At 35.8% G+C, this 27334-nt stretch overlaps 1 protein-coding gene across 2 annotated transcripts; it reads right to left on the bottom strand.

The window, feature by feature from the left end:
• Positions 1–624: 624 nt before the first annotated feature.
• RtcB (RtcB RNA ligase) lies at positions 625–27203 on the bottom strand. 2 transcript variants are annotated; one of them, XM_067098918.1, is made up of 11 exons: positions 27076–27203; positions 21612–21716; positions 20399–20594; positions 18209–18339; positions 16401–16527; positions 11390–11496; positions 9191–9350; positions 7738–7913; positions 3270–3404; positions 2819–2983; positions 625–1016 (listed from the first exon to the last, which is right to left on the bottom strand). In XM_067098918.1, the coding sequence occupies exons 2-11, from the start codon at positions 21705–21707 to the stop codon at positions 789–791; spliced, it is 1521 nt and encodes a 506-aa protein (XP_066955019.1). In that variant the 5' UTR covers positions 21708–21716; positions 27076–27203; the 3' UTR covers positions 625–788. The 2 variants fall into 2 exon arrangements, with proteins under 2 accessions (XP_066955019.1, XP_066955020.1); XM_067098919.1 differs by having other exon boundaries at positions 27018–27156.
• Positions 27204–27334: the final 131 nt, after the last annotated feature.

The raw sequence follows: 27334 nt of genomic DNA, 5'->3' as shown, positions 1-27334 counted from the left end.
GGTAATGAAGGTAATGTAAAGGCTAAAAAAACTTATGTAGCTAGAGGCCAAACTGACTCTGCAAACACCCTTTAGTAATGCCTTTTGCACACCATTTTAGGTGCACTGACAGCACTACTCTCGTACATGTGTGCTTCGTTTTTGCCTTTGTAGATTCTGTAGGATTTAATGAGTTTGCTTGCATAAGCTAGGCAAGGTTTGGCTTGGATTTTGGGATAGCCTTGTATATGATAAGCTTATTACATTTAACTCAAATTCATTTCTGCATGAGCTTCCTTCCTGGGAGTTATTAGTGTGAAGAAAAAAAAAAGTTATTATATTCACGACTCAATTCCTACCTAGTAAAAGTCCAATGTGGAATCTGATTTTAAAGTAAGATCCTCAGAGAAAGGTATCATTGCTCATAGAAAGCTTTTATCATAACTGTCATCATCGCTGATATCATTATAACTGTAATACTACAAGCAATTATGTAATTGTGTAGGAAGGCATTCTATGTAAATCACAAAAAAACTTTCCTGAACATTATATTTATTTATTAATAGTTCAAAACCAGTTACTACCATCATAATGTTATGATTTCCTGTCATACCAAGTGGTAGAAACAAAAATTAAAACAAATAAGTCATACAGTCCTTTATTGAGCTAAAGTAAAGCTTGATACATGAAAAATATTCATTCCCCATTCACTTCAGCATCATTAAGGATTTTGAAATGTACGTAGATAAACATTATAATACGGTTAATTTATATGAAAAGTAATCAATTACCTATAAATAAACAAATACTTAGCCTTTAATTACTGCAATGGGTCGTAGTTTAATACATTTTTTACTAATGCCAGCAGCATGACAGGTATCCACAACATCCGTAACATTCTTGTAAGATTCAGGTGCCTCTTCCATAACTAATTTTGGAGATGCTACCCTGATACTAATACCCATTTCTTGCAACTTGTTAAGCACATCTGTATAGTCGAGATTCCTGCGAGATTTAGCCCTGGAAAGAGCTCGTCCCTGTTCAGAGAAGAGATTGTTAAAATTATTCAGAAAGAATTTTGTTAAAACTAATATGTTAATGAACACCATATTCTTTGGAAGCTTTATTTTCAAGTCAATGGCCCCTGTGGGCTTGTTCCAAATGAATAGGCTTCATCTTATAATATCTTTTCTGATATATATTTTAAACATTTTTTAACCATTACCTAATGTACAAATGGTCATATATCATACAACATATGTTGAAGCCACTCATCACTGAGGAAGCTTTTCTCTAAAAAAAAAAAAAAGTACAGCCAGTGCCTTTAGTAACGGAAATTAGTTTCTAGGATACCTATTTACCCGTGGGGTTGAAGTATAACTACCAAGGACCTTCACACAGTTAAATCATAAGACAAAACTGTAGTGGCCAGTAAAATGAAACAGATTTCTATTAGCAAAGAAAACAATGTCTGAACCAGGATTCTACCAGCAATTCAATAATTACTTCCACCACTGATAAATACCTCACCTTGTCCCATTTCATCACTGTCTTGGCTGTAAAAATGATTAATTTAAAATACCATTATTTTTGCTAATCAGTGTTTGTATGTTTTCAGTAATATCTATACAGGCAGTCCCTGGTTAATGGTGGGGGTTCCTTTCCCATCTAAGCAACGCTAACCAAAATTTGCGATAATTATGGTAATAAATGGTATTGCGTAAGTGCCAACCGCTTATCAGTGTCAAACTAATTATCGGTGCCGTTAAACCGCTTACCGACACCGAAAATCGCTTACTGTCGCCGAAAATCTGGTTCATAATGATGTTAGCCAAGCACCATAAAACCAGAACATCGTTAACCGACACAGGTGATAAGTGAGGACTGCCTGTACAGTAGTTCAGTGATTAAGAGAAAAAATCAATACTTAGAGGTTTAAGAAAAAAAATCAATACTTAAGAGCACATCAAAAACCATAAACCTAGAAAAAATTATTACCTAATATTTTTGGACACTTTAATGTCTAAATAAACATACCCTAGAATATCATTGCTCAAAAATATTCTTTGATCAGTTTGTAGAAAATTGTGAGAGCTTATACCATGGCCTCATCAATCACTGGGTTGCTAGAAAGGGTCAAAGTTCATGACAGGTCACAAACTCTCACCTGAGATTTCACACTAGTTACCCACTCAAATGAGTTTTCTTTGAAGTAACAGTAACCTAATAATATAAAACAGAAAATCCTGATGTTTTTCAGGAATAACTATAAAAAAACAAAAAATTTCTTTATATGTAAGTAAGACTTCCTTACCAAAAGATTAAGTATCAACTGTTCAGTGATCAAATAATTTCATGATGGTGCAAAACAATCATGAAATAACAACTTAAATAAATAGCCAGCAAAATCTGGCCTGTGGTGCATCTGGATACAAGGCAAGGCAAGTTGGAGAATCACAACATGCACGAATGAAGTGAGTCATGGACATACAAAAAGAACAGCAACGGCCAAATACACAACATTATATTCAAAACCAGTACTAATGAGGCTGCCAAGAAAATGGCCAACCCACATTGGCACAGTTTGGCAGTAAAAACACTGGTTTGTAGATTATATCAATGCATACATGGTCATACACATAAAGACAATATATCCTGATTTACAAAACATGATAAAGAGGACCTGCAAGAATAAAATATTACTGCTTACAAAAACATTAAAGGAAAAACAAGACTCCTGCATTATCTGACTGGCAGAAACTAATGGGGATAAAAATCATGGTTTTCCTGCAACTGTATATAGTTAAGCACTACATTCAGATAGTTTTATATAACTTACAGCGCCATGACAAGTTGATCCAAACGTTTCCATCATGCCTTGTTCGGTACCAGTCAAAACATAGGAACAAGTACCCATTGTTCCACCAATAAGAACAGGTTGTCCAGTCAGCTGATAATCTACTGGGATCAATGGATGGTGAGGTGGGAATGCCCTTGTTGATCCCTAAAAAGGAAGAGTACTGCACTTAACCATTTGCAACTACGAAAAAATTATAAACAAGCCTTGCTTCATTACTACGTGGGAAAAAACATAAACACCCATGTCAATTACAGTCTATAGGCTGAACAAAATTCTTTTAATAGTTTTGTACACAATAACTGAAAATAACACAATTAATTTAATAAGGCTAAAAAAAGATAATACCAAAAATGAATACTGTAGTCCAAAATTCTGAAATGTATAAATAATAATCAGTGACTTGTTTTCAAATTATATGTTGAACACTTACCTTTCGATGAACCAATAACGTTCGAAGTTTGCCGTCAATCCAGTGTTGTTCAATTTTAGCAATATTGTGCGAAACATCATAAATAACATGCATATCGAGATCATCTGGACTACTTTGAAACATTTTGGCGAAGGCCTGAAAAAAAAATATATTTATTGGGAAGGAAACACTTATTAAATAAGAGCAGAGCAATGTACTGAAAACTTATAAAATCAAGAAACTACATAAATAACTCAATCTCAATACAACTATATAAATATAGTCTGGCCTGTGAAACAAATCATACAACATTAAAATTTCTTTTAATAAGGATTTTTTAAATAAAAATTTATGGAAAGTAATAAAAATACCTAACAGCTAAACTATCTCCCACTAAATCATCATGGACTAATGCAAGGGAGAGATAAAATATTTCAAATGATCAACTATACAGAAACAGTATTCAGTACTAAAAGTTAACATATTTTTATTTTCTGTTTTGATTTCTACTTTATTTACTATTTTGATTTGACTGAAGCTTCTGTTCTAAAGGTTTTCAAGTGATCAACTATATATAAGTAATTTGTACTTATAACTTGACAACAATGTTTACACTTTCTACTCTGATTTTACTAAAACTTCTGACATATCTGAGCATTTATTAGGAATAGATTAAATTTGCTACTAATGTAAATGCTTCAAATATCAGCCAAAGGTACAGTGTTAAATTAGTGGTGGTGTCATCTGGTATTCTGTAAAGAACTTCAGGACCACATTTTTCATTCTACAGAGGAGTGACTGCCACAAAACTCTCTTACATAATTTTTAACTGAGAATTCTTTAATCCTGACATATCAGATTCTTAAGAGGAATGAGAATAATTTCAAAGCAAACTTAATGTAGTTTATCCTTGGGAAAAAAAAACAATGGCATCTTAGACTGAAAAATTTAAGCAACTAGGCTGTACCTCAGTGGGAAGTCTCATGATCTCTCTCAATGTCTGGACCCTGAAGAAACAACTAAAAAAAAAAAAAAGTGTCTAGTCAGCAGAATCATCATCTCTGAAGAGAGTTCATACTGACAGTTATTACTTTGATGACAATGTAGGCAACATGAGTACTTGCTACATACATGTATTCTAAATGCCATCAATAAGATGGTCACATAATAATAGATATCAAAAAAAATAACAGCAGGTAATTGCTCACCAAATGTCTTCCCCATCCTAAAAGCTACAGCCAAATTATATGACTTGGTGCAGTAGTTTCAAGAAATAAGAGAATCAACACTACCTCCATACTGTGTCACTAAAGCAATCTAATGTTCCTATGTAGTATCACAAACAGGCATAGGCATAAGCAAAATTAAAGAACTCATAGTCCCATCCAGATAATTTTCCAAGTAATGGGGGTACTGTAAATGATACTAGGGTTCTTTGCAGAATTCTTTTGACACCAGTTGCACTGCTTTCTGGGTTGTAATTTTCATCAATTTCCTATAGTCTCTTCTAATGTAGCTAACTTCTTCAACTTCACTTGCTCCAATGCCTTTTCCATTTAAGAACAAATCTTTTGGGCGAGGACCAGTCTGGTGATGAGACTTGGTGGTCTTCTTCAACCGCAAAATAATAATAATAATATAGTTTACCTTCTCAACTTGGCATATAAGTTTCTACAATTTAGCAGATAATTTATAAAGGAGCTGTTCAAAGTTCATTTATTATCCTGCACATTGGCAGTCGCTTGCTACCATTGAAGGAAGTGAATGGCATGATAGGGTACACGCAGGAAGTATTTATACCCGAAAACAGGTTTACAAAAGAAATGGGGCAATTTTTCATTGGTCGATCATAATCCTAGGAGCTCTCCTATTGGTTGCGAGTCTGGCTGACTGACGTGGGCACTGATTATTTGGCACTGGGGGCTCTGCTTGCAGCTCCAGGAGGAGGGCAGCTGTATCGTTGTCTTAGGGGCGTGCCTCACTGTTTTCCTGACAAAGGTCTGCAGGAAGAGGGTTTCTGAGTAATATTTAGCATAGGTTTCCATGGTGGAATGTTGAGGTCCTCCTTATAGTGGAGGCAGCTGTGGTCTATGTAGCCGTCGAGGACTCTAGTATTCTATACAATCTGTTGGCTTTGGGAAGGCATTGCAGTGTTGGTACACTGCCCCCTCATGCAGACGGATGGCGATCCTCTTAGAAAGGCAAGTCATTGTCATACCAATGTAAGAATGGTGATACATCCCATAAAAAGGAGAGGAGTCGTCTACCAGATACTGTGGTATGACAACAACTCGCCTTTCAAAGAATATCACCGTCCATATGCATGAGAGGGCAGTGTACCAACACTACATGAGGGAACACGGCAATGGCCCCCAATGCCAGCAGGTTGTAAGGAACACCAGTATCCTCGACGGCAATAAAGACCACCGCCACCTCTGCTATAAGAAGGCCCTCACCATTCTACGGTGGAAACCTATGCTAAATATTATTCAGGAAACCCTCCTCCTGCCAACCACCGTCAGGAGAACATTGAGGCGTGCCCCTGAGATAACGGTACAGTCCCCCTCCTCCTTGAGCTGTAAGCACCAAACAATCAGCACCTGCGTCGGTCAGCCATACTCAGTCAATAGAGAGCTCCTGGGATTATGACTGACCGATGAAAAATTGTCCCTTTTCTCTTGTAAACCCGTTTTGGGATATAAATACACGATGCATGTACCTCTGGTGCCATTCAATACCCTTACTGGTAGCAAGCAACTGCCGATGAGCCAGATTATACATGAACTTTAGACAGCTCCTTTATAATTTGCCTGCTGAAATGAAGAAATACAACAAATTGAGAAAGCAAAATGTAACTCAATGGCATACAGAGTGCCATTCTTTTCAACGAAGTTTGCCTCGAGAGGGTCTCCTTCCAAAATAATAACAATACTAATAATAATACAGGCAGTCCTTGGTAAATGTCGGGGGTTCCAGTCCCGGCCAAGCGCCAATAACCAAAAATTGCCAATAATTATGGTAATAAATGGTGTTTACAAAGTCATAAGTGCCAATAAAATGCTTATCAGCACTGATAAACCACTTACCGATGCCATTAAACCGCTTAACAGTGCCAAAAATTGTTTCCCATTGCCAAAAATCTGGTTAACGACGTTGTCAGACAAGCATCGTAAAACCAAAATGCCGTAAAGCGATGCCGCCGATAAGCAAGGACTGCCTGTACTGTAATATTGTTCAGACTGCAAACCCTGGCCAAGGCAATCTTCCCCCTACAAGAAGTCTGTTATTCAGATTCAGAACTATCCCAAACACTTTTTGCCAGCCACGAGGGCCACCTTTGGTAAAATTTTGTAAAAATCAAAATATTATATGTACATGTAATCATGTTACCTACACACTGAGAGACCAAAGAAAAAAACAATCTACTTTTTAGAAATAATAAATATCCCATCCTATCATTTAAATCTGGAGATATTGCCATTCCATGTTATTTTAATCCTAATAAAGATAAGCCCAAAGGATTTGGGATAAATAACTTCAGTGGTCTGGTTCAATTATTACTTATTAAAAATACACATCAGATTTCATGATCTTAACAAAATGTGATTTTCCTCACAGCCTACCCTGTAGCACTGTCACCCTTGTACTGTACATCATTCATCACAAATTACCCAGTGCACATATTCAAGAAGTTAACTAAAAAGCTGAATTACCAGATGATGCTCTTTGTCATAAATCTCTCTCTCTCTCTCTCTCTCTCTCTCTCTCTCTCTCTCTCTCTCTCTCTCTCACTGTTTCTTTTTGGTCTATTTACTCATACGAGACTTTTGCAAAAAAAAAAAAAGGGGGAAGATAGGAAAAATTACTAAGACTGAACTTGCTGCTTTTTAAATATACTCTACATACAGTATACATGAATGTTTATTGACAAACCAGTATATATGTTAAATCAAGAAGTACAAACACTTGAAACTGATAGAACATTCCATGACTCCCCATTTTCCCAGGAATAACAAGACAAATTTATGTTCACTCCTGAACAAAAGTGTGCACGCAAGTTACCTTATATTACTGTTCAGTTCACACATGCCCTCTTTATATTCCTATTTACATTCATTTTAATGGCAATAGTGTATTCCACCTACAGAAGTAGTTGAACAAAATACAAAAATGGAAACAAGAAAAGAACTAAAAGTGATTTTGAGAAAAAAAAACAAAAGCTCATATGTAAAGGTTATTTAATAGGTAGCATATTTTGCAGCAATTTATAATATACTGTACTGGACTATTTTATTATAAGAAAATCAGTCTTACCACACTACTAGACAGCTGGTAATGTATTAAAAAATATTCTTTGAGTCCCTCTGGAAACATCTGGCATACAGGTATTTGGCAATGGTTGAAAGTAAAATTATTAATATTGTATACTACAAACACTTCTAGGGAGCCAAATGTTTTAAAGTAAACAAAAAGTACCTAACACACTTACTTGGCGACTCAAGAAGGTCATAGATGAACGATTAACCCATGCAAAATTTGCAGCTGCAGCCATTGATTTTAAATAATCTTGACCCTCTTGTGACTTTATTCTGGCACATGCCAACTGGCGATCATTGGTGTCAATTCCATCCCTTTTCATTGCTTTCTCCATAGCAACAAGAGCATCTGTGTGGAAAATAAGGGGCCATTATCATAACTAACTTCATTCAAAACATGAAATTATTTAACAACAAAAAAGTCAAAGCCTTTCTATAAACTCTATCAAAGGTGGTAGATAAAAGAGCTATCAGAAAAAATAAAAATCTGCAGTGAAGCAATCACAAGACATCCAATGACAAAAGTACACCATAAAGAATGATCCAATTTAGTCTATTACTGGTATACATGTATTATTTAACTTTCAAAACAGGCTTTGCCCTGGAAATAAAAATTATATTAAAACATACTACAGTAATCCTGGGTAAGCCAGCAGCATGCATCTGCTCACAACAAAGCAACATAGAGGAATGATGCGAAAGTTTTCTTGAAAGTGAGACTGTCTGGGCTAGTGCAGTGGGTCTATCTTCTGGGAGCCATTAGCATGGAATAAGAAGGAATATATAGTTTAGGTCAAAGACCAAGCACTAGGACCTATGAGGTCATTCAGCAATGCAAGGGAAATTGACAGTAAGGTTTGAAAGGTGTGACAGGAGGAAAACCTCGCAGTTGCACTATGAAACAATTGTAAGCGAGGTGGAAAGTCAGCTGAAAGAGACAATATGAACAGAGGTACAGTAAAAGGAATGGAAGAGGTTGCAGCTTGGGGCTGAATTGACGTGCAAAGTACCATAAGTAATGCCTACAGTACACCTCACATCCTCTTTCATTCCTTTAACTGTACCTCTGTTCATACTCACTTTCTTCCATCCGACTTTCCATCCTCTCTATTATTTATACATATGAATATTATAATCATGCACCACTTGCATTCTGGCAATGTTTACATTCTCAAAATCATCAGCTGATTGAGTTTTACCATCATCATCAGTGCCAAATGATGGCTGAGTATTATTAGCAAGTTTCTAACAAGCTGACAACTTTGCCAATCTTTTATATACTATGCACCACAAATACCTTTACTGTACTTGAATTTTGCAATCCTCAGCATCCCATCTGACACCATCCTCCAATATTTCATCATATTTTCTAAATGCAAACTCAAATGCATTGCAGTAAGCATTTCACTGAAGACATGAATCTCCAGAAAACCCATTCATGGAATCATGCCCAGCCACATCCATTGTGAGAATCCTTGATGGATATGCTTAGTATTCTTTAAACTGTACTAAACTTATACTCTATTTTTAACAGAAAGCTCTCTGATACTTCCCAGAGTCCCCATAAGTCACTTACTTTACAAGCTAGTAAAAAGAACCATAATGAGGAAAATAAGCAATACATACCTGTGGCAACTTGATGACCAAAACCGCGGGAACCTGAGTGAATCATCACACAAATTTGACCTTTCTGTTCTATTCCCATCTTGCTAGCAGCCCATTTGTCATAAATTTCATCTACGACTTGAATTTCTGCATAATGGTTACCAGCTCCTAGTGTTCCAAGCTGAAAAATTAATATTTTCAATTTTTTTCAATATGCAACAACCTATCGAAAAGGAAATTTTAATTATAATATTATTATGATATTTGCCTACTGTTAAAGTTAGCTCACATTTCCACTGTTACGTGTGGTCAACATTCAAAACAAACAAAAGAATAGCACATGGCTGACCCAGATGGACTCTATAATCAACTGTTTCCCATCAGGTGGCACTGAAATGTTTATGTTCTTGTCAGAATTCTTCATGGCCAAACATTAAGATGTGAGAAGGCTGGGTGGATTTCCACTTTAATAGTAGGTGAGAATCCAAATATTTAACAGTAAGTGAAAACCAAATATTTAATTATGGAAATTTTCATCATTTGGGATGAATCTTATTGTACTGTTATAGTTAGCTGATTATACCACATTGAATGATGACGGTGGGTTAGTGCAGCCAGTTAAACCACCACTCAGCCAAGCAAGCTACAAGCTTTATTTTTTCTTCTTTTTTTTTCAGGGGAAAAAGGCTCCTAATACTAATGTATTCTTACATGTTGTGTGACCCCTCCTGGTAAGTACTGGCCTCAGACAGAGGACCCACAGCAGGGTGTAAGACACTCATCAAGAGGCTTGCCTGAGGATCCTATCCCAAAGAGTACTAATGACCCTTGGATAGAATCGACAGTCCAAAACCAATTGTCCAAAACTAAATGCCTATAACTTTAGATATGATGAAGTGCTCCTACACACCAATGTGTACCTTCAAGCTCTCCAAACTTAACACCAATATTTCCTGACAAACTAACAACTGGAGAGAAATGAAGATTACTCTCGTATTTGGTTTTAAAGAAAATCATCCCCGCCATGATGTTAGGACTGTGGGCTTTACAATTCTCATACAAAATTCTGACTCCTCACAAATAATGCAAGGCAAAACCCAAATTAAACCTCCATTGAGCTGTATTGACAACCTTCTACAGTGAAAGTTTTTAAGGAAATTAAGAGGTGCTTAAGGCACATATATCATGAATTTTACCTTTGAAAATGATAAAAGATCAGGATTCATAGTGCAAGTGTGCCCCTTGAAGAGAATAAATGAAAATTAAAAGGTACATTTTGCATAAGGTACAGTATAGATTAACCCCAACAAATTACAGTCAAATATGACAAAAGTCCTAGTGTAATGATGTATGAACAACTTATGAAGAACATGTCATTAGCCCTTCTATGCTATATACAGTATTTTATTATAACTAGCCTCCTTGTTAGCATTATTCTTATCACCTACCACTATAAAAACCATAGTCAGAACTACAGGGGTAATCAGCATGCTTTTCACATGCACTAACAAAAGCTAATTTTTCATTCTTTCTTAGGCTTCTAGTTTTTGGATTGCATTCAAATCCTGTAAATTAATTTTTTTGCATTCTTTTGACCTTGGCAGAATATAAAAAAAAATATCTAAAATTACAATCTTACTAAAAATGCAATGAAGAAGAATAAAGATATGCAATGAAGAAGAATAAAGATATCAAATCTAAACAAATTTTGGAAGGACTTGACAAATCCCTAGCTGGTAGAATGGGAGGACTAATCCAGTAGCAAATTGACATAATTTATATTTATGGCTGCACTAAACATCATGGAAATTAACTTCAATGAATCCCAATAAACCTTTCTACATTTTCTCACATAATGACACATTAAAAAATTCAAACTACAAGTAATGAAATCAGACACAATAGTAAAATTAAAATACATTAACATTAGGAGATACATCTGTAATACAACTAGTATAGGCAATTACCAAGGGTAAGACAAAACATTTTTAGCAAATAAAACCATAATAACTTGTATGGATTCGTACATCATCTTCAACTTCCTATTCTATCTCCACTGCATAAATGCCACAATCCCATTGACTCAACCTGCAGTCTACTTTGGCAAATGACAAGACACTTTTCAAAAGATCCAAGACCTATTTTCTCATCAACATAAAACAGTGATCATACAGCAACAGGAAAAACAAAACCTTACCAAAATGCTTAAAAATTATATACCTGTGGTAGTCCTCGTTTCTTAGCCCTCATAGATACTTTGGCAGGGTCAGCCTGAGCCATTCGTCCATATTCTTCACAGTGTTCTTTGTCTTCAGCCCAAATATAACCTGTAATGTCATTTTTCATGAGTGTCTTAAATATGCTGCTGCTGTAAGCAGCAAGTGGAATCCACTTGTACTACAGTGCAAAGGCATGAATAATAAAATCTTTAAACAAAAAGCTTACTAATTTCATGAAAAGGTAAACACAATTTCTATATAGTTTTATAAAAACAATTACCAATAATTTTCAAAAGAACATATAAGTAAATTGAACAATTCTACATAGCATACTCATTCAGCTATTATATCCTCATGTATGTAACCCCAAAGTTTGCATCTTCAGTAACATGACATTAAAACAATTTTGTTATAATAACGCTAGTGTATCCTTTTACTTTTAACTTATATTTCAGCAATACCCAGATTGTTTTTAAATACTCCATGCCCATAACTGGAGTTGGAATATAAAACTTAAACCAAAGGCCAAGTGCTGAGACCTAGTGATCATTCAGTGCTGCAAGGGAAATTAAGAGTAAAAAGGTTTTAGAGGTGGAACAGGAGGAAAATCTTGCAGTTGTACTATTAAACAACTGTTAGTGAGTATGGAAAGTAAAATGGAAGAAAGAGACTCTAAATGGGAGTACAGTAAAAGGAGTGAAAGGGGTTGCACCTAGGGGTCTGAGGTACCATGACTATGCTAACCACCTATGGGGTCCATGCCCAAAACTGATTACAGCAAAAATCATTTCAAATAAAAAGTGGAATGTTCATGTGCACCCTATTTCTTCCTATGCTAACCACCTATGGGGTCCATGCCCAAAACTAATTACAGCAAAAATCATTTCAAATAAAAAGTGGAATGTTCATGTGCACCCTATTTCTTCCTTGCAGAGAATGTTATGGTCAAGCTAGCTACACATCAAAATGGGTGACTCTGTGGTCTGGTTAAACTAGTTTACAATAACATCAACTAGGGCTAATGCCAGCCCATTACTTTCTAAAAGACTGGTAACTGTAATGACGAGTCTGCCTTGCAACAATAGTAAAATATTTCAATATGATTTAATAGGAATTATGCAGAGACACAAGACCTTTCATAATATTAGTTGGTGGATACTATCAAATACTTTATTGTAATCAACAAAATCACAAGAGGATTTTTAAATTCTATACACTGCTGCACAATGTCTTAACACAAGTATTTGATTTGTGCAACTCCTGCCATTTCTAAAACCAGTTTTTTTCATCCCTAAGCTTTTTATCAACTTCTTTCTCCAAGCGTACTAAGAAAAAACATATAGAATATTTTCATTACAACCACTGCAAGTGTAATGCCTCTATAGTTACCACATTCAGTCAGGTCACATTTCCTAGGCACCTTTTCTATAACTTCCCATTCTGAATCATCAAGATTGTTTCTTCATTCCACATTCTGCAAGCAGTCTGCTTTGTATACAGTGTTATTTCAGTTTCAGCTATCAACTCTGCAGTCATTCCATCATAGCCTGGTGTTTTCAATATCCCAAGTTTCATCATTAATTCAACTTCAAAAACTGCAAATTCATTCTGGCAAATTAATAAAACTGTCCCCATCATATCACTTACTCATAACCTTAAAAAAATCATTCAACCACTATGAGCTTTCTCCATTATCTTCCTTTAATATTATTACTAACCTATCAATCCTTTGACAGGCATTCTCCCTTTTTTTTCCTCTGCAACCATAGATATTTCATTAATTCTGTGGGCTACCTTAGCACCACTGCCCCTTCCTGAATACAGGTTTTACAAACATCACCAGCTGTCAAAATATTTACACTTATTTCTCCTCAATCTTTAACTTCATTGTCTAGACTTTAGTACTGAGCACATTCTACATTCCATCCTTCATCTCCTCCCTCAAATTTGTCTACATGTACCAACTGATTTTCTCAATTCTTTATTATATCACAGGTCTCATCTGATTGATATACAATCTTGATATTAAACCAGTTTCTAGACTGGCAAACCTATTTTGACAGTCAACTGCAACAGCCTCTTGGCATTCATCTTCAAGAAGCTTAATACATTTAACATACTCTATCAAATTTTTTGCTGGGTGCTTGCAATTTCAGTTCGTAACATTCCTGTGTTGTTTTTATTTCTCAGGCTATGTGATCTTTTTGTCATCTAGAGATAACTAAGTGTATTATACCTTTTTATTGGAAAAGTAACCCAAACTACAAATTATCTGCAGCATAAAAACTAATACATTCCACTCCATTTTTATTTACAGCCTCCCATGAGTTTCCAGTGTCCAATATATCCTTCCAACTTTCATTGCTCCTACCAACTTTCCATCTATACCACAAACAACAGTTTTCATATCTCTTTCTGGTTTTCTTTCTATAAAATTCTGCAGTTCTATTAAAAATTCACTATTTATTTCTTTGGAGTTTCTTTGCTGTGCATAGCACACTGTAATATTCATACTGCACATTCTGATTTAAATCTTACTAGCATTAATCTACTAATCCCTGCTCAAATCAGGCAATGCCTTTCCTCAATCTGGTGTTTAAAATTATGCCTACTACTTATGTTCCAATGCCAACTGTTCTTCCTAGATGTATACACACATTAGCCCCATCCAAATATCACTTATCCCATTCCTTTCTGCTGAGATTTCCCAAAAATCTCTTGAATTAATTTTCTACTTGTTCTATCTTTCCACTTTTACTTACAGATCTTAAACTCCAATCTCCCATTTTCTATTTATCCTTAGTATTTATAAACCTTACAAACAATTATGCTATTATCAATTAATCCTTATTTATATATCATGAGATTTTTAGAACCACCATGTGCCCAGAAGTAGGAACCACTTTTAAATTGTGTCTATACATTTAAGTGGACAAAACCTTGTAGCAACTAAGTACACCAAAGGATAGCAGTTTTCCCGTAGCAAGCAGCTCCTAGTTAACTAAGGCCAATGGCTCCTACCACTACCTACTGGCTTTAACCCCATAGGAATTGGAGGTATCTTATGATATCCAGTAATTGCATGTGAAGACTTCCAGCATATAACATATGATGACCTTATTTTGAGCAACCATATATGAATCGATTTTGCAGAAAAACATTCAAATCACTTGAATGGGCCATAAATGACTTTATGGCAACACTCACACTTCAGCTCAGAGATATGAGGGAGAATAGCCTTCAATGGGATTTCATGGAGGAAGATACATCATCTCCCATTCAGTATATCTTGTATATATTTGTCCATAAACATACTCAATGATTGTCACTGGTTTTATTTCTTATCTTTTATAATATTATGTAAGTTGTAATTTTAATTTTTTAAAATAAAGAACATCAAAACATTAGAAAGAACATGTATAACTCACTAAAGGGTACTACACCTCCCCATCCCAGTACATGTTCTAATCCTTTATGATTTTGTGTCAATTTTAATTGCAATTTTGCAAAATTAAGTACAAAAAAATATTATAAAGAACATGTACAACTAGCTAAAATTAGAATAATTGTACGAGTGTTTCAGAAAAGAGGCCCTGAGCAGAGCTGGAAATATCCACTTTCAACTTGCCATGGCAGGTACAGAAAATTTTTGAGAATTTTTTTTATACCATGAGCATTAGCATGAGCATTTATAGTTCCAAAAACTCGCTGACCCTACACTCTGCCTGGTAATGATGTTCTGTTAATGTATGTGCAGGCTAGCCTGTATGGATTAACCCAGGTCATCTGCCAAGCATGCAGAGTGGAAGCCACAGATAAAGCACTCAATATCTTAACCCTATTCATCATCCTCCTGCCATCAATTTCTGGTGCTCATCCTGAGCAAGACCACAATTTTCAACTGTGGCTCTAACCTTTATCTAAAGAGATGTCAAACAATAGGGCAGCAAGTGTTTGTACCCTAAGCTCAGGCACTAATTTAGGTACTACAAGCTGGGCCCATGGACCTGATGTCCTCTACAAGGCAGGGATGCAACTCCCTGAAAGTATATACACAACCCAGTTTAAAGTACCAAAATTTACCCAAAACCTATGCTGTGAAAAAGCACTGATGCAATTCACTACTTAATGATCACTCTTGAATTTTTTATTTCAAAAGTCCACATGGACAGTATACTGTAAATCAAAAGTGAGCATTGGCTATTGTGTCTAGTAACTTGGAATGGTTTCAAATTTCTTCTTCCAAATGCACAAATTCAACACAAAGTTCAACTGAATTATTTCACTTTCTTGGTATTCTTATAAGTTTCTGAATATTTAATTCTAAAGTATCTACTCCCTTCTTTTTCTGAAAGACTGGAAAGAAGAAAGGTTTACAAAATAAAATCAAGGTTGACTACAATTTAAATACAATGTTAAGATATTAAAAGAGCAGCATTTCTCCTCCAATCTTATATAAAGTGTAGCATGCTGGTTTCCGAAACTGATTCTGTTATATACCTACATAATGACTACCTATATCTTACTTTGTTTAAACTCCTAAATGAACTCAAATAACTTCAAGAATTTTGTTGACCACACCTAACTGACAAAAAATCCAATGGCAATTTCAATTATCTAGTGTACGAAGTAGGCGTGGCTGCAGATGATGCAAGTAAGCCTTCCATTTATATGTGTGGAGTAGCTCATGTAGTGAGTTTTCTCTAGAGCAAAATCATCTACAAACTTGTGATCATTGTTTTTTTCATTTTTTTGGAGACACCCCTTCAGGGGTAAAAGTTAATGTTGAGAAAAAAATATCTTGCCCCACTGACCATTTACTTATCAAAACATGAACCAATGCAACACTTCGTCCCAAATACAAAGCAAATTAACTATAGAAACTACAACAATCAGTGACTAACATTAAATACTCTGTAAGTCTGAAAAATATCAAAAGGAAAATTTAGTAACTTCATGCCTTGATCAAGCTTATGTCAATAGTTAATAGAAATTATGAATGCTGGATTTACCTTCTCTTAGTGACCAATCCATGCCCATTTCCAATGCCTCTTCAAGATCTCTGGCGGTCATTGGAATAATTCCTTTGGATCCTACACCTACAGGGATGTGATCAAACATAGCCTGGGCCAACTGTTCCTGTAATATATAAAGAATTAATAACATTATTCAACAAAATAGAGAACTAACTCTGCAAATGCAGAAATATGTGAATACAGTAGTTGTCTTTACTTACATATAAAAATGCTCTTTTACTTATACTGATTTTTATTTTTATACGTGAAATCTGAAATCTTTTAGACAAAGAGAATTTTTATAACAAATCAATCAGTTTATATATATATAAGTCTTGGTACAGTTAGTGCTCCAAAAGACACTATAAAACGAGATGATGATGATTTCCTTTTGGCAAGGTATGCATTCAGATGCTAGTGAGGCTGATGGTGGTCAAGTCTTACCATGTCATCTGGATTTACCACAAGGAACATCGAGCTCGGAAGCAGTATTCCATGTACAGTACAATGATAAGTTTGTATTGAAAAAAATTTTTTTTACCTTAAAAAACTTTTGTTATACAAACCACAGCAGTTTACATTTGCTGGAGAAGCAACTGTAATACAACTAAAACGAGTTAAGCCATCAAGATAAGTGTAAATACCCAAACAGACCCCCCCAAAAGGAAAGACAATGACAGTATTTAGTAAGTTATCATAAATAACAACATTCAACACCATAGTATAACTATCATTACTATTAGTATGCCAAAACAAAATGAGCCTATGAGATGCACTGGACACTAGTCTGAAACAAGAAAATTAAGCTAATGCCAGCAAAAGCAAGAATACTACCCAGTGCATGAAAAATGGCACTTAGATATAGAATAATCTTTACACAATACCAACCCAGAAATAGCATAACTGTAATTTGCTGAAAATACCTATACTATGGCCAACTAATAATTGGCAAACAATAAACTGCAGCTTTTCAATAGCCACTGGTGTACATGTAATTTACTGAAACAGAGAACATCTGGCATTTACAGGCACTTCCTGCAGGTGAAAAAACAACTTACTAATACAGGTAATATTAATGAAAACCATGTTCGCTAAATCATCAATCCAAAGACGAAGGGAATTGGGAGTAGTACCAGTGAGAAATGGTTGAAAGTTTATGAGGCAGATCTGTATATTAAACTTATCTGGAAGCAACTGACAAGCACAACTAAAGGCACTAGGATGCATATCTGATCAAAGGTAATTGCTCCTCTCTATTCCATGGAGACTTTACCAGCAATGTGCTGCCGGCACAGGACAGGCATTGTAAACTGATGTGATCTGTTTAAAACCAGTATACAGTAAACCCCCCGTATTCGCGTTCTCACAATTTGCGGGCTTACGTATTTGCGGATTTCTCTGTGGAACGTATCTACCCATTATTCACAGAAAATTCACCCATTTGCTGTATTTTTCACTGAGAAATATTCACTAATTACTGTATTTTCATATAATTTTCATGACTAAATGCACTTTTTGTGATAAAACTATTAAAATACTCAGGTATAAGCATTTTTAGAGGATTTTTCTTGTGTTTAAACTATCAAAATAGGCAGTTCTAAGTGTTTTTAGAGGGGTTTTAAGTATTCGCGAATTTTAAAATACTGAGGGTTTACTGTACTGTATAGTACCTTTTAAAATGTAGTGAATAAGCAAATTTTAATGGAATGTTATTATATAACTATCTTTAATGCATTTCAAAAGACCAAAAGAGTTTCAATAACTTACAGCTTATTGGTAACACGAAAAAATCAGTAAATGCATACCTTTACAGGATTTACATCTGCCTCAGTGAGATTTGTTCGAAGTAGTCGGACTCCACAATTTATGTCAAAACCGACACCACCAGGAGAAACAACAGCCTTTGGGTCATCCATGTCAAAGGCAGCCATATTTCCTGCAAATATACCAAATTAAAAAAGAAATTTGTATTTTTACTAACATATGAACCTACGCTTTCATATATGGGGTACTCTGCATTTACCTAGCTTCGGCTGTTCTTGACTCGTCTCTGAAAACAAAATCCTAACACTACCTGGGTCATGTGGTGTGACCTGACCCCAACTTCCTTCGCCCCATTGTCTTCACAGCCATACTTGCGTTCACGTTTTCCGAGTCGTCTCTCTTGTTTTGCATTCATATTGGTTTCCTTCTATTCTGTGTGATTGGGAATACGTACTTCCACTGCCTAGTGTTTGCCTGACCCTGTTTACCGGTTTTAGGGTTGATATCTTCAATTCTGTTGCAATTATCGCTGTTGTTGTGCGTTAGGCTTGGGTCTTTGTTCCTGAGTGTATGACAAAGGAGTGACGGAGCAAGTGTTGAACAAACATGAATGAAAACCATAAAGAAAAATACAAGTTCCCACAAAATTCCACAAGAATTATGAAACAAGACTATTTTTCCTTGAATACTCAGTGCTCATACTGTTCCTTGTATGTAATCCTCCACTGAAGGAAGCAATACAGTCACTATCAGCCCAGTTCACGATAGGTTAATCAACTATTTTTTTCTTTTCAGAACTGCCTAGTCAATCTCATGTGTATAAGTTCTTTTGCCTTCAAAATTTAGAATTCCAAGCTTGATCCTGAGGGAGTCAATATTCTTTAGGTAATAGGTAAGAGCGAAGATTTCCTGATACTGCAATCACAAAAAATAAATTCTTCACATTTAATATAAGCTCATCAATAACTGATTGCTGGAAAATTCCAGGAGGAACATTCCCACACTGACCCTCTACAAAAGACCCTTACTTTAGATTGAATAGCCATTTCATCAGATGTGCCTTCTCAACTTACTTTGCCAAGAAGTTGGACTGTATTTTTTGGATGTGATGCAAGCCTCCACTTCAATAGATTCTGTCTTCACTGAAGATAGCCTTGTATTTACAACAGGACTTACAACAGAAGGTGATGTGCAATGGAGGTGGATGTTATCCGATATACTGTAGTTACATTCTAAAGGTGTGGACCTGATTCTATACATACATGTACTGTACTATCCTCATTTAACACATCAGCCAATCATTTTCCTTTCATGCCCTTAGGCAAGATTTTGATTGATTTGAGAGGTAAAAGCAGGAGTAAATACCAAAATACCTGGGAAGTGAAGGGAGAAGTAACAAGGGAGAGTGCCCTCAGCAAAAGCATTGATAAGAAAGAAAAGGAAGTGAAAGCAGAATCCAGTGAAATCTACAACAGAAATCAAGAAGCAAGCAGATGTCACACAATCTATAATATATACAAAGTGACTACAAAAATACTTGAAAATGAATTTACAAAAAGAAGGAATTACAACAGAAGCAAGAAACTTGTCTATTAAGTCTCATGTAAGACTAAAAAATTCCCTTAGAGACACTAACATCAATGATAAAAAATCATTCAAGCCCAGACATCAATATAATCCCTTAGAGATAGTAACATCAATGATAAAAAAAATCATTCAAAGCCCAGACATCAATAGAAAATGTCCACAGAGGATCTTCTATCACAGAAACAATACTGGCGACATCAATTCCCCTCAGCATCTACTTGTCATACTCTCGAGTAACTGGTATCAGCCTGATTAAGATTAAGTATAAAGATTATCACTTAAACTCAGATGTCTAAACACTACCACAGATTCCAAATATGAAATTAAGAGGCTAAAGCAAACCAAAATTGACAGGTCCCTAGTACTGTACAACACTCTGATTCAATAGTCTTACCCACCAAACTTGGTACAGACCTAGATCCTTATTTCATAATTTGTAGATTCTTTGCCCACTATTTAAACAATTTGCTGTTACCTTACAATACAACCTTCATCATCTTTAGCATAGTACAACTTTCGTCAATCTACACATAAAGAAATGTATAAACATAATTAATGTTATCCTCCATCATGACACATCATGGGTATTCACAAGCATTGTAGCTTTATTTATAATTCACATTAATACAACTATCAAAACTTACCTATAGCAAAGCCATATCCTGAATGGACGTCAGGCAAGCCTACAGATTTCCCAACAATGCCAGGTAAAGCAGCGACATTTGCAATTTGCTTCATGCCAGGAAGGAAACCCCCTACAGCTCCTGGACGACAGTAATTTCGCAATTCATCAAACATAAGCTTTTCAAGATGATCATTAACATAAAATATTCCATCCACCTGAAAATTGGAAATGATAAAATAGAGAGATTACAGTAAATAAAATGATAAATTTTTAATGAATGTAATTTCATTTCATTTCAATCATTGTATAAAGGACAAATTAGTGTGAAATGACATTCACTTTAATATCAACTCAAAAGTTTCAACTTCCTAAGCTCTACATAAAACCTTTTACTACTCACAAACACAATAGTAAAGGATGGCAGTGAACAGCAAGACTGAAGAAAGACACCACTCTATAATTTTTTTTTTTTTTGTATTTATATAAGTCTTGTAAAACTCTAACTGTACTAGTAAACTCAACATTGAGGTCATCACAGTTCAATGTCCCGATAAATTTCAAGGCTGTCATTCATGTATCCTATTTGAAAAAATTACCGTAATACAGCAAGAAATGCTATAGAGCATGCAGTAACAGATAACACTGTAACAGGCAATCCCATAAATGGAATGTTAGATTAATTCAACCATTAGTTACTGATGCTTGTGGAATCTAAGAGGTGTCTAACTTAAATACATTGGCATTTATAAAATTCGTTAAGTGCCTTAAATATATTCATTATAGTGTGAGGGGGCAACAGAATACTCAACAACCCATACTCCAAGACTTTACAAGTGATAATCTGCTAAGGTCTGCTACAGTTACATCTTAATATTTTTGCAAATTTTGAAACCAAGGATCTACTTCATTTTTTCATCTCCCTCCCTTGCTTCTACACCAACAGCCAATTCTCACTAGGCCGAAGAAACTTATTCTACTCTATTCCTCCAAAATAGAAGCCAATTTATTGCAAACTTGCCATGAAGAACAACAGAATTTTAGGTAAAATTTGTTGGACATGGGTATTCATATATGCTATACCTCGGCTCCGTACTATCTTCACATGGGAATTCCATAACTTCAATGACTATTATCATAAAGATAAGCTTACCAAAGGTCAGGTATGGATAAAAAGAAAATATTCTAATGCAACTGCTGTACCCTACTACAACCACCACTCAAGAGGGACTCACATTCATATTCGGCTGGAAGCCTTTCTTGATACGCCAACAGTTTGGTGTGAGGCGCTCAAGGTATTTGAGCTCATCATTGTACTGTCGGACCACCATCTTCCTTGCCTGAATAAAACAAATAACAATGAATATTTACTTCTGGTTGAAATGATAAGCAAGATTCTACTACTAACAACTAAAAATGAATTTTTTCAAGATCATCATGTTTATATAGTTAAAAGTGCAGATAACAGTTAAGTTCTTATTAAGTACATAAAAACAAGCAAATAAAAATTCAATACAGTAAACCCCATTTACCAAGGAGTCATGGATTGAGCAGTTTCTTGAAGTTAGTTGATACTTCAACTAAGTCAACCACTGGTGCTAAAGTTTTAAAACTCAAAAGAGCTGAATGAACTTAAATTTTACATTTACAGGTGTTTAACATATTCATGTTTGCTCATCAAATTTGCTATAATGATATCCAATTCCTACAGTAGTAAAACAACCACTTCACTATAAATATTACAATGTATTATAACTAATCCAAACAAAAATACAAGAAGGTACAAACTTCAAATCATCATGGCCCTGCAAGAGAATAACTTGATTATATTGCATCTATATTCAATAGTAAAATGTATTATGTAGCCGTATATTTTTTTCTGTGAGTGTAACAATCATACTGTATCTATTTTCTAGCCCAGGCCCAGCCTCTCTCCCCATTGGTTTACATAACTAAATTAGCCCAAGCTGAAATAAACTAACTTGGCCTGAACTTTGGGATGGTATGCAACCTACCTTAAGTTAAGATTTGCCATCTTAACCACATCTTATATTAGGATCATATCTGACAGCAAAACTACATTAGTGCAATGATACAAAGCCACATTAACTTTAAACTGGAAGGCCATACCATGATTCTTAACAGATCAGTTTTCCAAGAAATTCCATACAGTATATATGACAAATGACACATAAAATTGTGGAAATTCACATTCATAATTTTAGAAACCATACATAAAGTTGTAAATACTTTCCAGCAAATAATGTTTAATATGGAGCTCCTGTTTTCTTTTTGTTCTACATTCTATTTTTATCTTACGAACACCAGCATTGCTGCTCTGTGATTCATGGTTGTGCATACTTTACATTATAAGCAATACAACTGGTGCATGAGAGTTCCAGCTGCATAATGTTGTTTGTCATCCCATACAGTATATTTATTTTATTTTCAATCAATTAAAACATTAATACGTACATAAAGTTGTAAAATCGTCATATTTTCAGAGACCTTTCCAGATATTTAATTTGTATATGTTAATTTCCTGCATGATTTCTTAGCTCAATGTTATCATTTTCAGTGTTCTTGGAAAACCTAGGCTTGCGTCAATCACTCACAGTCTTAATAATTCAAAACAAAATGAGCATGCATAAGCTATGCACAACATTCACCAGCACATATAAAAGGTTTCATGCTCTGTAGTGCCACATGAAAACAAAAATTCCATGTAACCCTTCCAGAAGGATAGCAGCAGTATTGCTGTGGCCTCCCTAAGTTAAGGTAGCTAGATAACCTATAAAGTACATGTACATGACTTATTTCTGCATCCTTAAATCCCGCTCACTTTTTATGAACCTCCAATTAATGACTAGCATTATTTGCCTAGAAATATTCATTACTAGCAGTACACTCAAGTGCTTCCATTATTTTTCATGCATTCATTCCACAATAAGTATTTCAATGTACTGTACTTTTTCCTATATGGATCTATATATGACCTTAACAAGTACTTTCAGTTTGCTGGCTTTCTTGACTTCAACATAGCATATTCTGTTACTGCTAGTACTTTCCTTTTTGTCTCATACAGACTTTTTTATTCTGTTACATTCAGACTTTTTTATTCTGTTACATTCATTCTCCCCAATAATTTTGCTAATTTTGGACCAGTGATTTTCATTAGTGTACAGTAAATGTATTGCTTTTGGTCTACACTCGTCAACTAGCTAACAATCAGCTAATATATTTTCATCTTCAGAATCCCAGTCTTGTAGTAAAAGATTACAGGACCATGATCACCATTATTGTAATTACACCAAAACCAGTCCAGGGTTCAAGGTAGTAACAAAGACAATTTTGAGAATGACACAGAAGTAAAATGCCAGTGACCATTCATCTCATGGGGGTGACATTTATTCATTAAAGAGGTCTTCAGAAAGAGATTCTTCACTTTCTTTAAGGACTGAGACCAGTCACTTCTCCATGGACTTGACCTGCCCATGCCCTTATGCACCTAGGTCCTCAACCAGTTCCATCATGGTAGCTAACCTAGCAAGTTCAGATGCCAATCTCCAATTCTGTGTTCTTCGTCACAATAGTCCAGTGATGTGTCACCTTCTTCTCCCAAGACAAGACATTAAACCCTGACCCTGTCTTTAATAATTGGTTTGGCTCCTGGAAACCTGGACAGGGTACCAGCAGTTCATCAACCCTCTACTAACAAGACTCCTACCACCAGACTGTAGATCACACCCCAGACTTTGAGTACTTCAAAGATGAATGGGACACCATCAAATAGGTTACAGTTCAACTATACCAGAGACCAGGTGTTGCTAGTAGAGCAAACACACTCTTGTTTCCCTGCAAGATGAACCCTCTTTTTTGGAAATATTATACTAGGCTGGATCCATAAAACTTTTAAATTGGAGACCCTTTCTTAGCTGATGATAGCAGCATCAGCAGCCATGTATGGCTTGATATTGAAGACGAGGTTATGACCGCCCTATGTGAACTCCACATTCTTACTAATTACTAGCCCAATGTTTGAACATATTCTACAAGATCCATCAGTATCCTCACAAGCATGCTATCCATCTGCAGCAACAGAAGCAATTGCCAAGGACACCCTAGCCTCCTTTCACCCCTGGTCCTGTGAATAAGACTCCTGCCTGAGTGGACATAGCAGAACATTTCAACAAGAATCTCCTTGCCATATTTACCTGGTGGCAGGTGTTGGATGATGTTAACTCTTTGCTCTCCAGGGGGATCAAAAATTTCAGTAGTGGCTACATTTAAATGAAGGTCTGATCCCTGCGACACTCCCAACCTTGCAGGATTGGATGATATTTTATATGTTAACAAACATAGTATTGGAGAGAGGATACAGTATCCATTCATTAGCAAACCATCAAAAATCGCATTTTGCCCAAATGCTGGGCCTATTCCTGCTCTTTATGCCTTGGGTGAAGGCACTTGACAAGGTGACCTCAGTGGTGACCAGAGAAGAAATCTTTAAAACATCAACTTTTTTTTTCTTCCTCTACTGGCCAGCAGTCCACGTCTGGAAGGAAGTTTTCTTGCCAATAACAATATGCAGTACCCCTCAGCTAAGCAGACAGTCCAGGACCCTTGACTACACAATTCAAATGCCATTATTCTTGACCCCAGCATGAAGAAAATGGTCCCCTTCAGCCCCGGTAGAACCCTGGGGGCCTTAGGTTACATTATTTTTGGTAAGGTTAGAGTATGATTCATCTCTGCATGTCACTATTTTTCATATTTTCCAGTTTTCGGTAATTCTATACATTAGCTCCACGCCTCTTTTTGCCTTTTCAACTGGTTTTTTCTACACTTTTAGGGGTTCTGATACTGGCGGTGCATCTGTTTGTTGTCGGCCAAATGGAATGTCCCTTCGCCATGTTTAGTACTGGCGCTAAGTAGGTACCCCCACTCGTTAACAAGTTATTGCACTTGCCGGGCAGGAAATGAACCGGTTCAACACAGATGTACCCGTGTCTGTCTTGTAAGATACTTATATCGAAACCCCTTGTTGGATGGACTGAGGTTAATTACAGGTTAATTACACTCGAGCGCCAAAAATTAAGGTAAAATTCATAATCAGCAACCAAAAAACTTTAGGAAAAAGTTAAGTTAGAAGGCAGTCGTCGCCGCGGAGCTACTATATAATTCTACCCAGTTTTCTAATATGGTTCAGTGTTATTGTTAGGCTCAATTATAGCCTATGCTGTTTGTTACAACTTATGACATCACGGCACAGTTCTACAGCTCTCCATGGGCAGTGTTACCTAATATGTTGAAATATATTTTCTTTTCTGTTAAGTCTATATATAATCCTAATATTATTCAATCATTCTTGTTCTGTGGTGGCATATCATGCTTCCATCTCATTATGCAATTATTATTTAATCAACGCCATGAACAGATATTACCATACATTCATCCCAGAAACCAAGAAACATCACAGGCAAGCCTACCCAATGTTGTCACCTAGGGAGTCTATCATAAGCTAGCTGCCAACAACAATGTTTAGGTATCCTAAAACTGATAAAATAACATTTATGATGTTTGCTGTGACTCTGATAAATATGATATTCCTATCTGTCATAAAAGCTTGGTTAACAATTACAAACCGGGCCACCCCACCCACGGCCTTGTGATTCTGATGAATGTGATTTTCACTTCTACTGTATAAACCTACTTGTCTAAGTTGAAGAAATTATTGAGAGGCCACATCAAGGTAATTCTAAGCCGGCTGTCCGCGGTGAGCTAGACTATTGCAATTGACGTTTTCTTATGTTATTTTACTTGCTTTACAAGAATTTAAAGTAATATTTTGTCGGCCGGCTGTAACTAAACTGTCATTGACCTTTGAAGACTACGCGACTTGAATTGCCTAACGCGGGATAGGTCTAAGCCGGCATTCTGCGGCAAGCCCCCCACCCCTCCATAGCTAATACGGCAAAATTGTAACCAGTAAACACCCCAAAAAATACCAATATAACATACCTTAGAGGTGTTTACTGGTTTACAATTTACCAGATTAACTTATGGAGGGGGTGGGGCTTGCCGCAAATCGGCTTAGACCCACCCTGTGATAGGTAGTCCAAGTCGTGCAGTCTTCAAAGGTCAATTATAGTTTGTTACAACCGGGCGACAAAAATATTACTTTAAATTCTTGTATAGCATGTAAAATAACATAGAAAAACGCCAATTGCCACAGTCTAGCTCACCGCGGACAGCTGGCTTAGAATTACCCACATCAATACAGATCATGGTTTTTCATTCATATTCTTTCGTACCTTTCAACCAAAAAATCAGGTTACACAATAAGGGAGTTTCATTCATTGCCACATGACAGCCTAGCCTCCGGCCTTGGGTTGCAGGCTTTCCAAAGGAGATACCAAAATTCGTCATAATCACATCACATGCCACATATCACAAGCTTTAGAATAAATGCAAACGTGTACATATTTACTGGCTAATATATTTTACTACCCAAGGCAAACTTAGATTTAAAGAACCAGTTTGGGGTACGCTAGCTCAAGTTGTCAACATGTGATGTAATAAAAAAAAAAGTTCTCGGTATTTCAAGCTGACATTCTTCAATAAATACAGTTCATACTTACTACATGATATATGAAATATAAGCAAAAAACACATGAGAGGCGTGACAGAACTTCTTACCGATTGTAGACAATTTTTCGATCGCGACAATGAGAGGCTGCAGCTTGTAAAGCTGTGCCGATCCTGCCAGACAGTCACTCAACGACTTCTTGCAATTTTCGTGTGTGAATTCGGGTCCCGTGATGTAACTGTCAAAATAACTGTTCCGTCAACATATATACAATATATATATATATATATATTATATATATATATATATATATATATATATATATATATATATATATATATATATGTGTGTGTGATATATATATGAAAG

Source organism: Macrobrachium rosenbergii, chromosome 55 (genome assembly GCF_040412425.1).
Source record: "Macrobrachium rosenbergii isolate ZJJX-2024 chromosome 55, ASM4041242v1, whole genome shotgun sequence".
NCBI lineage: Eukaryota > Metazoa > Arthropoda > Malacostraca > Decapoda > Palaemonidae > Macrobrachium > Macrobrachium rosenbergii.
Note: the sequence above shows the minus strand (reverse complement) of the source record. Positions and strands in the feature narration are given on the sequence as shown.